Source organism: Gekko japonicus, unplaced genomic scaffold, assembly GCF_001447785.1.
Source record: "Gekko japonicus isolate JY-2015 unplaced genomic scaffold, Gekko_japonicus_V1.1 scaffold4169, whole genome shotgun sequence".
In the NCBI taxonomy this organism is placed as follows: domain Eukaryota; kingdom Metazoa; phylum Chordata; class Lepidosauria; order Squamata; family Gekkonidae; genus Gekko; species Gekko japonicus.
Window position 1 is genome coordinate 6,376 of NW_015165366.1, and position 13,108 is coordinate 19,483.

Sequence of the window (13,108 nt, forward strand, 5' to 3'; positions counted from 1 at the left end):
GTGCCTTAACCTCACCCTCCAGGACATCCCAGAACTCTCCCACTTTTCTGTTTCAGAGGGTAGCCCTGTTGGCCTGTAGGAGAAGAGCTAGGTTCGAGTCCTGCAGCACCTTGGAGACCCGACAGAATTTTTGGCATATCAGCTTTCAAGAGTCAATGCTCCCTTCGTCAGATACGAGAGCTCTTGTATCCGACTGAGGGAGCATTGACCCTTGACAGCTCCTGCCCTGCACTTCTTGTTAGTTTCTGAGGTGCTGCTGGACTCGAATCGAGCTGTTCTGTTTTCCCGTGAGGCCATGCCTTGCATGAGGAGATTGACAAGCTGTCATCCGGGACAGCTTCTCTGCCGCCGTGGCTCTTCTTGTTAAGGAGCCTTTGACCAGCTCCCACGAAGTCACGGGATTCCCTGCATTTCGGAAATCGTTGGCTTTGCTCTAAGTTTTTGAGACCTTGGGATTTCTCCGCATGCCTCCGCTGTCCGAAGTTCGGTGGGCGGCCTGGCTAAATGGCAGCGACCACCTGTGGGGCTCATCAGCAAAAACGGAGCTCTCAGAGGTGGCGGGAGAGATTTGACCTGCTGCCGCTGTCCTTTTTGTTTTTGACCTTTGTGCTTTCTCTGTCATTTGCTGTTCAACTTCCCTATAGCCAGTTTGGTGTAGTGGTTAAGTGTGGTTTGGTGGTTTGGTTAAGTGTGTGGACTCTGATCTGGGAGAATGGGGTTTGATTTCCCACTCCTCCACTTGCAGCTGCTGGATGACCGTGGGCAAGGCATAGTTCTTTCAGAGCTGTCCTTGAAAGGGCAGTCCTCGAGAGAGCTCTCTCAGCCCCACCTACCTCACAGGGTGTCTGTTGTGGGGAGGCGGAAGGAAAGGAGATTATAAGCCGCTCTGAGACTCTGAGTGAAGGGCGGGGTATAAATCCAGTCTCTTCTTCTTCTTTGTTTTAATTTTTTTGTAAATTAACTTGTTCGCTGTCACAGCAAAAGGTGGGATGTGAAAGGGCTGGATTGTGCAGATCGTTTCCATCGATGGCACCTCCTCTGCAGGAGAAGGCTCTTGGTAAGTGGGGCCAGATGCTGCCGGTTAGCTGAACTGCGCCACGGAATCCGACGCAAATGTCTTAATAACATAATCAGAGCATGGGGCTCTTCCAATCGGAATGACGCAAGCAGTGCCGTTCCCTTTTGCCCAGGCTGTCTTGTCTCGCCAGATGGCTGTTGAGCAGCCGCGCCGAGCAGAGAGCAAGAGAAGCCCCCAAACAGTCTCCGGTCAAGCTGACAATCGCAGAGGGCCGAACCGAGCAGATGCCGGGACCGTGAATGGCACAGCTGGGACACAGGGGGTCGGCTTCAGCTCGAAGGGTTCATTTCTAGGTTGCAGGTGGCACCGTTGTGGAAGGTGCTGACAGAGCGGTGAGGCGAAGAGGAGGGAGCAGGCGGCTGGCTCCGCTCTCGTTCAAATCACCTCCCCCTGGCTGGCATCCTTTCTGGCAGTGCCATCTGGAGAAGGGGCACCGGGGGGGGGGGAGCCTCGTGGCCTCTATGCAGAGAAGCTCCGGCAGCTCTCCAGCCGGCAGAGGCCTCGGATCAGGTTGCCTCCCACGTGCCACCTTCCTCCGCTTTGTGGATGTCCACCTGGCTCTGTGCCCGGCCTCTCTCCGCTACGGGACTCACCTCTCGCCTGGTCAGCTGAGACGCCAGTGACAGGTGGTCTGCCTGTGAAGGGCCGTGTCCCTCAACTGTTCTCTTGGCGGTGGGGGGGGGGATTGACCCGCTGTGCCCCTCTTGCTTGCAGCTTTTGGTCCCTCTTTGAAGAAGAAGAAGAAGAAGAAGAGGAGATTGGATTTATACCCCGCCCTTCACTTGGAGTCTCAGAGCGGCTTACAAACTCCTTTCCCCTCCCCACAACAGACACCCTGTGAGGTGGGTGGGGCTGAGAGAACTCTGACACAAACTGCTCTTTTTCAAGGACAGCTGTGCCAGAGCTTGTGACTGACCCAAGGTCACATCAGCAGGTGCGAGTGGAGGAGTGGGGAATCAAACCCGGTTCTCCCAGATTAGAGTCCGCACACTTAACCACTACACTGCACAATTAGATTTGAGTCCAGATAAGTCCTTAGAGACTTAACAAGAATTTCAGGATTTCAGCTTTCAAGAGTTCAGAGCTCCCTTCGTCAGACGCAATGGAACAGAAGTGGAGATCTGAGTCTTATTATCCCAGGCAGAAGGCGGGAGGGGGTGTTGCAAAGGATGCTTGCAGAGGATGGGAAGGTATCCTGCAGGCTGGAATCAGCTTGGTTACAGCAGAGGGGGGAAAGCTTGGGGGCAGAGAGTTAGCATCCGCAGTGAGATTAAAGATCCGGTGCCCCTAACTGTTCTGGTGCAGCAGTAGAAACGAGCAAGACTCCAGTAGCGCGTGAAGAAGTGAGGAGTGACTGGCGAAAGCTCCTCCCCTGCCACAAACCTTGGTAGTCTTGAAGGGGCTCCTGGACTCTTGCTCTTCTCTACTGCTGCAGACAGACTCACACGGCTGCCCCTCTTGATCCGTCTCCATGGAAGGCACCACATTGAGCCGTACAGAATGGAAATCCATCAGCCTTGTGAAGAAACTTGCACAGAGGCAAACGGACATCATCTTTCTCACCGAATGCAGGAGACTTAACATTATACCAAAGGGACTGGGAATTATAAAATCCACTACAGTCTGGAATCTGAAGAAGTGGCTCATGAAAGCTCATCCCCTGCCATAAGTGTCGCTACCCCCACACTGGTTCTCCACCACCCCTCTGTCCACTAGAGGCACCTTGTGAGGCAGGTGGGGCTGAGAGAGTCCTGAGAGAACTGAGATGGGCCCAAGGTCACCCAGCGGGCTTCATGTGGAGGAGGAGGTGGGGGAATCAAACCCGGGTTCTCTAGATTGGAGTCTGCCGCTCTTAACCACTACCCCTGTGCTGTCCCTTTGTGTGTATGTGTATATGTCCCAAGCAGTGCTCCCTCTAAGCTGTGGAGTCTTGTGAGCAAACATTCTGCTTTGTGAGCTACTGGCATTAAAGTTGTGAGCCAGCGATTTGGCTACTACATAAATTAGTTTGTTCTGGAGCCATCCTTCCTGAGCTAAGACAAGAATGTGTGCGCTGGAGGCTGAAAAACTGTGAGCTGGCTCACACTAACTCAGCTTAGAGGGAACAGTGGTCCCAAGCCCTTCCCAGTTCTAGCTGCCCAGGTCAGGTGGGTGTCTTTCCCCTGGGCCCGGAATTCGGCTTTCAAGCAGCAAGTCGGCTGTGGTGAATGCTTTATTTAACACATGTGTGTGTCACCTTTCTACCGAACACAGGGCCTCCGAGAAGGCAAGCAAACAAAACTAAGACTGCCCTTGAAATACAGATAAATTTATATACAATTACTTAAAACAAATAAAATGCACAAAAGCGGGGGGAGAATGAGAGTTAGTGAGGGAATGCCGTACAAAAGAGTCTTCTCCTGCTATTAGAAAACGATGATAGAAGGGGACAAACAAACGTCCATGGGAAGAGACTTCCAGTGTTTTGGTGCCGCAACTGAGAAGGCCCTCGCCTTAGGAGGGCGGGGCGCCCAAAGCTGGGCCTTCGCCAATGACCGTAGAGGTCAAGGATAAGAACATAAGAGACGCCAATGTTGGATCAGGCCAAAGGCCCATCCAGTCTGTATCACACAGTGGCCAGAAATACCAGTGCCATCAGGAGGTCCACCAGTGGGGCCAGGACATTAGAAGCCCTCCCACTGTTGACCCCCCCCCCAAGCACCAAGAAGAAAGAGCATCCCTTGCCCCAGAGCCCCTATCTATACCTTGTGGCTAATAGCCACTGATGGACCTCTGCTCCATATGCTTATCTAATTCCCTTTTGAAGCCGTCCATGCTTGTAGCCGCCACCACTTCCTGTGGCAGTGAATTTGTGCTTCTGTGGGTGTAGGTGGGCCTGAAGCGAGTACCTTTGAAGGTTATGATGTGCCAAGGAAGCCCTTGCATGGCATTGGAGGCCTATGTGGGTCTCTTGGGTGGGAGGAAGGGACTGCCCCTAGTGCTCTTAAGAACATAAGAGATGCCAATGTTGGATCAGGCCAAAGGCCCATCCAGTCCAACACTCTGTGTCACACAGTGGCCAGAAATACCAGTGCCATCAGGAGGTCCACCACTGGGGCCAGGACATTAGAAGCCCTCCCACTGTTGACCCCCCCCCCCCCAAGCACCAAGATGACAGAGCATCACTTGCCCCAGAGCCCCTATCTATACCTTGTGGCTAATAGCCACTGATGGACCTCTGCTCCATATGCTTATCTAATTCCCTTTTGAAGCCGTCCATGCTTGTAGCACCCACCACTTCCTGTGGCAGTGAATTCCAAGTGTTAATCACTCTTTGGGTGAAGAAGTACTTCCTTTTATCCGTTCTAACCCGACCGCTCAGCAATTTCATGGAGTGCCCACGAGTTCTTGTATTGTGAGAAAGGGAGAAAAGTACCTCTTTCTCTACCTGCTCTTTCCCATGCATAATCTTATAAACCTCAATCATGTCACCCCTCAGTCGTCATTTCTCCAAGCTAAAGAGCCCTAAGCGCCTTAACCGTTCCTCATAGGGAAAGTGTTCCAACCCTTTTATCATTCGAGTTGCCCTTTTCTGCACTTTTTCCAAAGCTATAATATCCTTTTTAAGGTGTGGTGACCAGACTCCCTTGGAGCATTCCCCAGTAACAGCACACGTGGCAGTGAACTGTTACATATTGATGGCACATTGTCCATGACAAGGCAATTCTGTTTGCACTCTTAGGGCCTAAACTGGAAGGTACGTAATATCTCCAAGTTCATGCAACAACTTCTGACACAAGGCCAGATATATTTGTGGCCCCAAATAGAAACTTTTTTGTGTGTCATTCAGTTCCATATTGGAACATTCCAATTTTGGTCCTGTTTTATTTATTTATTTTTTATTTATTGTTAATTGCCTTACATGTGTTACAGGGACTCTGTTGCTTGTTATATTTTGCACTATTTGACCTCTGAAGAAGGCTCTTGCGAGCCGAAACGCGGCAGGTGCATACACTGTTCTCTTTCGTGTGTATTTGTAACTTTGTACATTTTATGAGACTTTATTTGGGCCCCTACTAGGTTTTTATAATACTCTTTTGTACACTTATTACGTTTTTAACTTTTGGCTCTCTATCAGTTTTCTAAACTTTCCTTTGGAGATTAGTGAACTGTAAGGACCTTGGAAGTTTTTGGGGTGGGGAGAAGCTCATCTCTTTTATGTATCGTTAACGCCTTTCTGTACATCTGTCTCGCTCTCTTTGCAGGGGTGTCTCTCTTTGGCTTGAGTGCCCTCATTCTTCCAGGCCAATTTCCTGACTATCTGGACTTTGTCAGGTCCCTTAACGTGCCAGCGGCTCTCATCTACTCGGGGAAGTTTGCCCTGGCTTTCCCCTTGACCTACCACACCTGGAACGGGATCCGGCACCTGGTGAGCAGCAGTTGCGGGGGACGGAGGTGCCAGGTGGGCGGTTTGGGCGGAACCTTCGGGCGAAAAGGACTCTGGGCTGGATCCCGTGGCACCATTCCGCTAACGTCGACGCTGTCCCTCAGTCTAAAGAGCTTCCCTTGAGTGCATGAGGGGGAAGCGGTGCCGTTAAGGGATCCAGCTTTCCATGTTTTGAAAATCTCGTTCAAGCACCCCTTTGGTTCGGCTTCTTGCTCTCTGATGGCAAACTACGGGGCACAGCGAGGAACTGGGAATGACTGATCAGCAGATCAGTCAAGGAACTTGAGTAGTCTACGATATTTTTAATTTGCCCTCTTGCCCACACGTGTTTCCGTTCAGCCATTTGGGACTTCTAAATGAACAGAACCAGCCCTGTTCCTAACATTCTCCTTGCCTAGAGATAGTTTTCTTTTTTGCCACGAGCGACTGGCATTTATGAGCCTGGCGCAGTAAGTCTGAATTGGCAGAAGACAGAAGGTGTCAGACTGACTGCGGAGACAGAACCTGGAGCGTTGGCCTCGACGCCACAGCCTGTGCTGCACGCTCTGCCCGACATGTTAATTTTGCAGAATCAGAGAGGACCGGAAGGTCCTTCACCCCCCTCCTTGAAGGCAACACCCTCGTTTATTCTGCTCACACAACACAAACCATGAGGACACAGTGAACCAGGAGCACTGTGGCTCTTACGACAGGTGCCAGAGGCTGGCCCTTGCTCAGGCACCATTCCGCTAACGTCGACGCTGTCCCTCAGTCTAAAGAGCTTCCCTTGAGTGCATGAGGGGGAAGCGGTGCCGTTAAGGGATCCAGCTTTCCATGTTTTGAAAATCTCGTTCAAGCACCCCTTTGGTTCGGCTTCTTGCTCTCTGATGGCAAACTACGGGGCACAGCGAGGAACTGGGAATGACTGATCAGCAGATCAGTCAAGGAACTTGAGTAGTCTACGATATTTTTAATTTGCCCTCTTGCCACTCGTGTTTCCGTTCAGCCATTTGGACTACTAAATAAAAAGAACCAGCTCTGTTCCTAACATTCCCCTTGCCTAGAGATAGTTTTCCTTTTGCCACGAGCGACTGGCATTTATGAGCCTGGCGCAGTAAGTCTGAATTGGCAGAAGACAGAAGGTGTCAGACTGACTGCGGAGACAGAACCTGGAGCGTTGGCCTCGACGCCACAGCCTGTGCTGCACGCTCTGCCCGACATGTTAATTTTGCAGAATCAGAGAGGACCGGAAGGTCCTTCACCCCCCTCCTTGAAGGCAACACCCTCGTTTATTCTGCTCACACAACACAAACCATGAGACACAGTGAACCAGGAGCACTGTGGCTCTTACGACAGGTGCCAAAGGCTGGCCCTTGCTCAGAAGGTGGGGCCTGGAAAAGACAATCATGCTAGGAAAGGTCGAAGGCAGCAGGAAAAGAGGAAGACCCAACAGGAGATGGATCTAGCCGTGTTAGTCTGTCTGTAGCAGTAGGAAAGAGCAAGAGTCCGGGAGCACCTTAAAGACTCACAAACATTTGCGGCAGGGGAGGAGGTTTCATGGGTCGCTGCTCACTTCTTCTGATGAAGTGAGCAGTGAGTCACTAAAGCTCACGCACGGCCACTTATTTTGTTAGTCTTTAAGGTGCTCCTGGACTCTTGCTCTTTCCTACTCCACCAGGAGATGGGTGTACTCAGTCAAGGAAGCCACAGCCCTCCGTTTGCGAGACCTGAGCGAGGCTCTTAACGACAGGACCTTTTGGAGAACATCAATTCATAGTCACCATAAGTCAGAAGCAATTTGACAGCATTTAACACATGCACACACACCAAAACAGGAAATAGCCTCAAGAATAAGCAAGTGTTATTTCAACTTTCCTTCCTACTGATTAAAATGTGTCTTCATTGATTAAAACTGGGGACCACTGATTAATCCACTAAAACTGTAGGGGATTTCTCACAGCTATTGACATATGTCTGGATATTTTATTTTGTAATATGAAACAGGGAACTGTGTACATAGAAAGGAATATGAGCTTAAAATAAGAGTGTTTTTTTTCATATTTCCCCACTGTTAATTTAAATTGGTTTTCTACTTCTTGTTTGTTCTTGTGGAGCCAGCCTTCCTGAGCGAAGACAAAAATGTGTGAGCCAGAGGCTAAAAAAACTGAGCTAGCTCACAGTAACTCAGCTTAGAGGAAGCACTAGTCAGAAGCGACTTGGCAACACTTAACACATACACACACAGGAGGCCGAACTAAGCCGAGCTCCCAAAGTTTGCAAACCCGACTTGTGTAGACTTAAGAGGATGGTGTAGGGCAGTGAGAGGAGGCGAAGTGAGCTAAGAGAGCAGGAGTGCTAAAGTCAATCCAAGTGGAGGAGTGAAGCTGTACTGGGGATCAATGTTCCCTGTAAGCTGTGGAGTCTTGTAAGCAAAAATTCTACTTTGTGAGCTACTGGCATTAAAGTGGTGAGCGAGCGATTGGGCTTAGACTTAAGAGGATGGTGTAGGGCAGCGAGAGGAGGCGAAGTCAGCAAAGAGAGCAGGAGTGCTAAAGTCAATCAAAGTGGAGGAGTGAAGCTGTACTGGGGGGGATCTAGCAGGAAATGAGGTCAGGGCTTTGCAGGAAGGAACCAGGAGTTCCGTGCTGAGTGCAGAAGAAGAAAAGCTGGGCTGTGTATGTGCAGAGAGCCCCTTTACACGCTTCATCTACCTAGCTCAGGGACCCTTCAGGATCTTGGGCAGAGAAAGGTCTTTCTCAGTACTTGTGACCTGAGATCCTTTATGGAGAAGCCGGGGACTGAACCTGGGTCCGTCTGCGTGTGCTCTCCCGCTGAGTTATGGACGCTTCCCCGAAGGAGAACTAGATGATCTGTGTGTCTAATCTAAATGCTCTCCCACTGAGTTACAGACACTTCCCCGAAGGCGAACTAGATGATCTGTGTGTCTAATCTAAAGTTCTCTTCTCGGTGGTGGATCATCAAGGGGTCAGGCTGAAAACCACAGATTCACAGCCCTCTTTCCAGCAGTCGTTTTCATTGGAGATGCCATGGACTGAGCCCAGGACCACCGGCATGCCAAGCATGTGCTGTGCTGCTGAGCCGTGGCCAGAGCCCCCGGGGTTTGGGATTCAGCCCTGTCGAACTCAGTGGGGTTTAGGGCCGATAGAAATAGATAGGATCGGGCAGTAAGTCTTGAATAATCCATTGCCAGTTTTGCCGATGGTGAAAAGATGCAGGTTTGAGTCTGTGCATGCCTGCTTCTTCTGGGGGGGGGGGTGTTTTTTTGCATTTGTGTGTGTGTGTGCGCGCCTGTGCCTGGAAGTCATGGTGACCTCTGGCGACTCCTGCTGGGGAACGGAGGACGGTCAGAGGAGTGGCTTGATAGCCTCCCTCTGCCTCCTGGCCCTGGTGTTATTTGGAGGCCTCCCTTCCAGTTACTTGCCAGGGTCGGCCCTGCTTCGCTTCCGAGATCTGGCAAAACCGGGCTTGCCGGGGCTATCCGGGTCAGGGCCACGCCCGTGGCTTTTTGAAAACCAGCACAGGTGGCAGACTTTGTAGAACTCTGCTTTCTAGCTTGCAGTTTTTAACAAAAACAAAATGTGCAGCAGTTTCCCTGCAAAGGGTTAGATTCCCCCTGAGCAAGGCTGAATCATTCCCCATATCAGCATCCTTTCCTGTCATTCCAGGCACTCTGGGCTGGCACTTCCCGAAGCATTTAACGCCGTCAGCTCCTTATAGTTTGCTCTTCTTTCTAATAAACTGTTCCGAACGCTCTGTTCTGGGGCTCAGTAACAGCCCCCCCCCCCACCGAGAGCAGCTGACTGTTTGGTACTGGCCCTAGGCTTGAGGCTAGAGAAGAATGTTGTCCTCGGGAGAAACGTTTGTGTGTGTGTGCTCTCGTTCCCTTTAGAAAGGATACTGCAGGGGCCAAAGATGGACTCGACCGCCAGGCTCACGGGCATTCCATGCCTCTCCAGATAAGCATCCTGGCCTCTCTCCCCAGCCGAAAGGCTTGGGTTTCCCTCGCCCAGTTCCCCCTGCTCCACTTTGGCTTTTTTAAAAAGTCTGGAGGCCAAGCTGGTTGATATACAGGCACAAACAGGTTCCCCTTCCGCTTCTGGGGGGGAGAGATGTGCCACTCCCCCTGATGTTGCCTCCTAACACTGGAGTTCAGAGCCGTAGGGCCTCTGGATGCAGAGATTCCCTTTTGTCATCAGGTCTAGTAGCTATTTTTGGGGAGTATTTTGTGTGCGTGCGTGTGTACCTTGAAGTCATGGTGACCTCTGGTGATTGACCCCTACTGGGGGCCTGAAGGATATTCAGAGAGGTGGCTGAGTAAAGCCTGCCCCCGCCTCTGGTATTCCAAGGAGGTCTCCCATCCAGGTACTTGCCAGAGTCAACCCTGCTTACATTTCGATATCTGACAAGCTCGAGCTTTCCTGAGCTATCCAGGGCAGGGCAGGGCAGGCCCAGTAGCTATTGATGGACCTCTTCTCCATGAAACTGCCTAATTTCCCCTGTTGGTCCCCGCCCCTCTTGGCCCCTGATACTCAGAGGTAGACTGCCTCTGCATCTGGAGGACAAAGTCTGAGTCCAGTGGCACCTTTAAGACCAATAAAGTTTAATTCCGGATATAAGCTTTCGTGTGCAGGCACTAAGAACATAAGAGACGCCAATGTTGGATCAGGCCAAAGGCCCATCCAGTCCAACACTCTGTGTCACACATTGGCCAGAAATACCAGTGCCATCAGGAGGTCCACCAGTGGGGCCAGGACATTAGAAGCCCCAACCCTTTTATCATTCGAGTTGCCCTTTTCTGCACTTTTTCCAAAGGTATAATATCCTTTTTAAGGTGTGGTGACCAGAACTGCACACAGTCTTGTTCAGATACATACTTTTTCATATGTGTATCTGAAAAAACATGCGTGCACGCGAAAGCTTATACCCAGAATTAAACTTTGTTGGTCTTAAAGGTAACTCCGGACTCAAACTTTGTTCTGTTGCTTCAGACCGACAACAGCTGCCCACCTGAATCCATCTGCATGTGGAGGTTTTGTTTACCGGTGGTTTCTTCCCTCCTTCACAACTCTGTCCAACTAAGCCAACGATTCTCGCTCTCCTTGTGGCGCACTGTGATCCCGGTGGCCAGAGTTGATTATATGTGGCCTTCACGATTCCATACTTGAACACAGGGCGCTGACTTAGTTCAGGACTGAGTGGCAGAAAGCTTTCAGGGTTTTCCCAATACCTTGTGCTAGACGCCATGAATGGAACCTGGCACCTTCTGCAGGCCGAGCACGTGTTCTGGGCCTGAGCCACAGACCCGCCTAACCTTTTTGAACCCCCTCTCCCCAGAGCAGGGAAGGGCTGCTATTCACGTGCTTGCTGAAACATCTCCCTCCTTTCTCTTGCAGGCTTGGGACATGGGCAAAGGATTCAAGATCCCCCAGGTCTACCAGTCCGGCGTCTTGGTTCTGGTGCTGACGGTTTTGTCTTCCATCGGGATTGCGGCAATGTGAAGTCTGGAAAGGCGGGGGGGGCAGGGGGGTCCATCCCTTAGCCCCCCCCACCCTCTGAAGTCTTCTGCTCCTCGACATCATGAACATTTTTTGATTAATTGAGGTCTCATGGGGGAGACAGCATGGGGTGGAGGGCAGGGCGAGCCCTTCCCCAGGTTGGGTGCACAGCTGTAAACTGAAACGAAGCTGTTCTTCGCAGGATGATTGTAGACCCTCCCTCTGCCATGCCCTGTAGGTTGAGGGCACCTTCCCCGAGATGGAATACACCAGACGCCCGATTGGCTAGGGATGCCCAGGTAGTGATTGGCTCAGACGCCACCGTACCCAGAATGCATTGTGAGTCACTGCTCATCTCTGGCTCCCCTCTTTTCCAGCCACCCTCCTGAAGCTGGAGACAATACAAGGCTTTGTACCCGGTTGGGGGAGGAGGGCGCACTGGCAGCGCAGCGGGTGAGCGAGCGTGTGGGTATATTTCTAAAAGGACAACTGTCCCCATTGATGGCTGGCAGCGAACGCAAGCAAGGCCACCTCCAGCGACCGTCCAGTGCCTCCGAGCAGCGGCGGTCAGGCTTCGGGCCTGTCGCTCGTTGGCTCTGCCACCTCTCGTTGCCATGACAACGTGCTGACATGTCGCATTGCTTTCTTGGTAGGTGTGGGTCACTGGCCAGCCCTATGAAACACCAGCATGCAGGGCAAAGGGAAGGAAGCGATGTACTTTTGGGGTAGGGGATTGGGGCACGGTCTCTGTTGGCCCTAAATTTGGGGGGGTGGGGGAACAGGACGGCCCAGCCAGGCCTGCTTCAGATCTTTTTGCGCTTCCTCAGTTTTCGTCTGACCAGAGCCGTCCCCGTAGACAGTCCTGGCCAAGCAAGACGGCTCTCTCTGACAAATGTGCCTCCGTTAACCGTCCGCTGTCAAAACGCTAAAACCCTTCCTCTCTCCTCGAACCCCACAACCTCCCTCCGGGGCTGCCAGGGCCGTAGTTTCGGGGATGGGCTATTTTGCAAAGCGGATGCCCTTTCTAGTAATAAACTGGCCTCAGGCGTTCACGGGGCATGGCAGAGCTGCTGGTCTGGTCTTTTGTATGCTTCCAAATAAAAACAGTTACAAAGGTTTCCTTTTAAGTTTAAACAATTGGTGTGGAATAGAGGATGGGGTCAGCGTGTGTCTCGCAGGCCTGTGGCCTTTGACGAGGAGCGCACAGGGGCTTGAAAATGGGGTGCTTTTTATTTACTTAGAACAGTTAGACGCCCCCTTTCTACCCAGTCAGGTCCCCAAGGTGGCAAACGGGGGAAAAGGGAGATTTGAACGATTAAGAATATGCTTAAAATTATAAAATAGTCCAATAAAACGCACACACCACGCTAGTTTTTTTCGAACACAAGTGCACGATGCCACCTCAGTGAAGTCGTTGCTTTTGAAGTAAGAAGCAATTTCATAAGCCCCATTAACGTGTTATAGTGAACACCATACGTGTGCTTGTGTAAGAAAGAGGCAATCTCCATTCAGTGTTACAAATGAAACCAGTGACTAGGACCTGGATAAGCGTGGGGTTTGTATCTCCCGCTATTAACAGTTGATTTCCAGATGACCCAAGATCAGCTCCCCTGGAGAAAATGGCTGCTTTGGAGGGCGGACTCTGTGGCGTCGTACCGTGCTGAGGCCCCTCCCCTTCCCAAGCTCCACCCCGCAGGAATTTTCCAGTCAGGAGCTGACAGCCCTACTTAAACTGAGCCAGTGGTTGAGTGCGCGGAGAACCGGGTTTGATTCCCCACTCCTCCACTTGCACCTGGCTGGATGACCTTGGGCAAGCCGTAGTTCTGATAAGAGCTATCCTTGAAAAAGAGCAGTTTCTGTCAGAGCTCTCTCAGCCCCACCTGCCTCACAGGGTGCCTGTTGTGGGGAGGGGAAGGGAAAGGGGTTTGTAAATCGCTCTGAGACTCCCTTGGGTAGTGAAGGGCGGCTATAAATCCAATCTACTACTACTACTACTACTAATGCCTGTAAGCAAGGACCATGTGTGCACATCTGTCTGTATAAATGTAATCCCCCCCCCCTTCATCCAAGGAACTCAAAGCCGTGTACCTATGAACACGTGGGGCTGCC

The 13,108-nt window shown here is 51.4% G+C and overlaps 1 protein-coding gene across 1 annotated transcript in view; it reads left to right on the top strand.

Annotated features, from left to right (window-relative positions):
* The window catches only part of SDHC (succinate dehydrogenase complex subunit C), a gene marked incomplete at its 5' end in the record, with an annotated part of 14,048 nt that extends 1,935 nt beyond the window's left edge, over positions 1–12,113 (top strand). The window contains 2 exons of the mRNA XM_015410608.1: positions 5,323–5,486; positions 10,898–12,113. Coding sequence (XP_015266094.1) covers positions 5,323–5,486; positions 10,898–11,002 — 269 coding nt within the window. The remainder of the gene's footprint in view (positions 1–5,322; positions 5,487–10,897) is intronic.
* Positions 12,114–13,108: the final 995 nt, after the last annotated feature.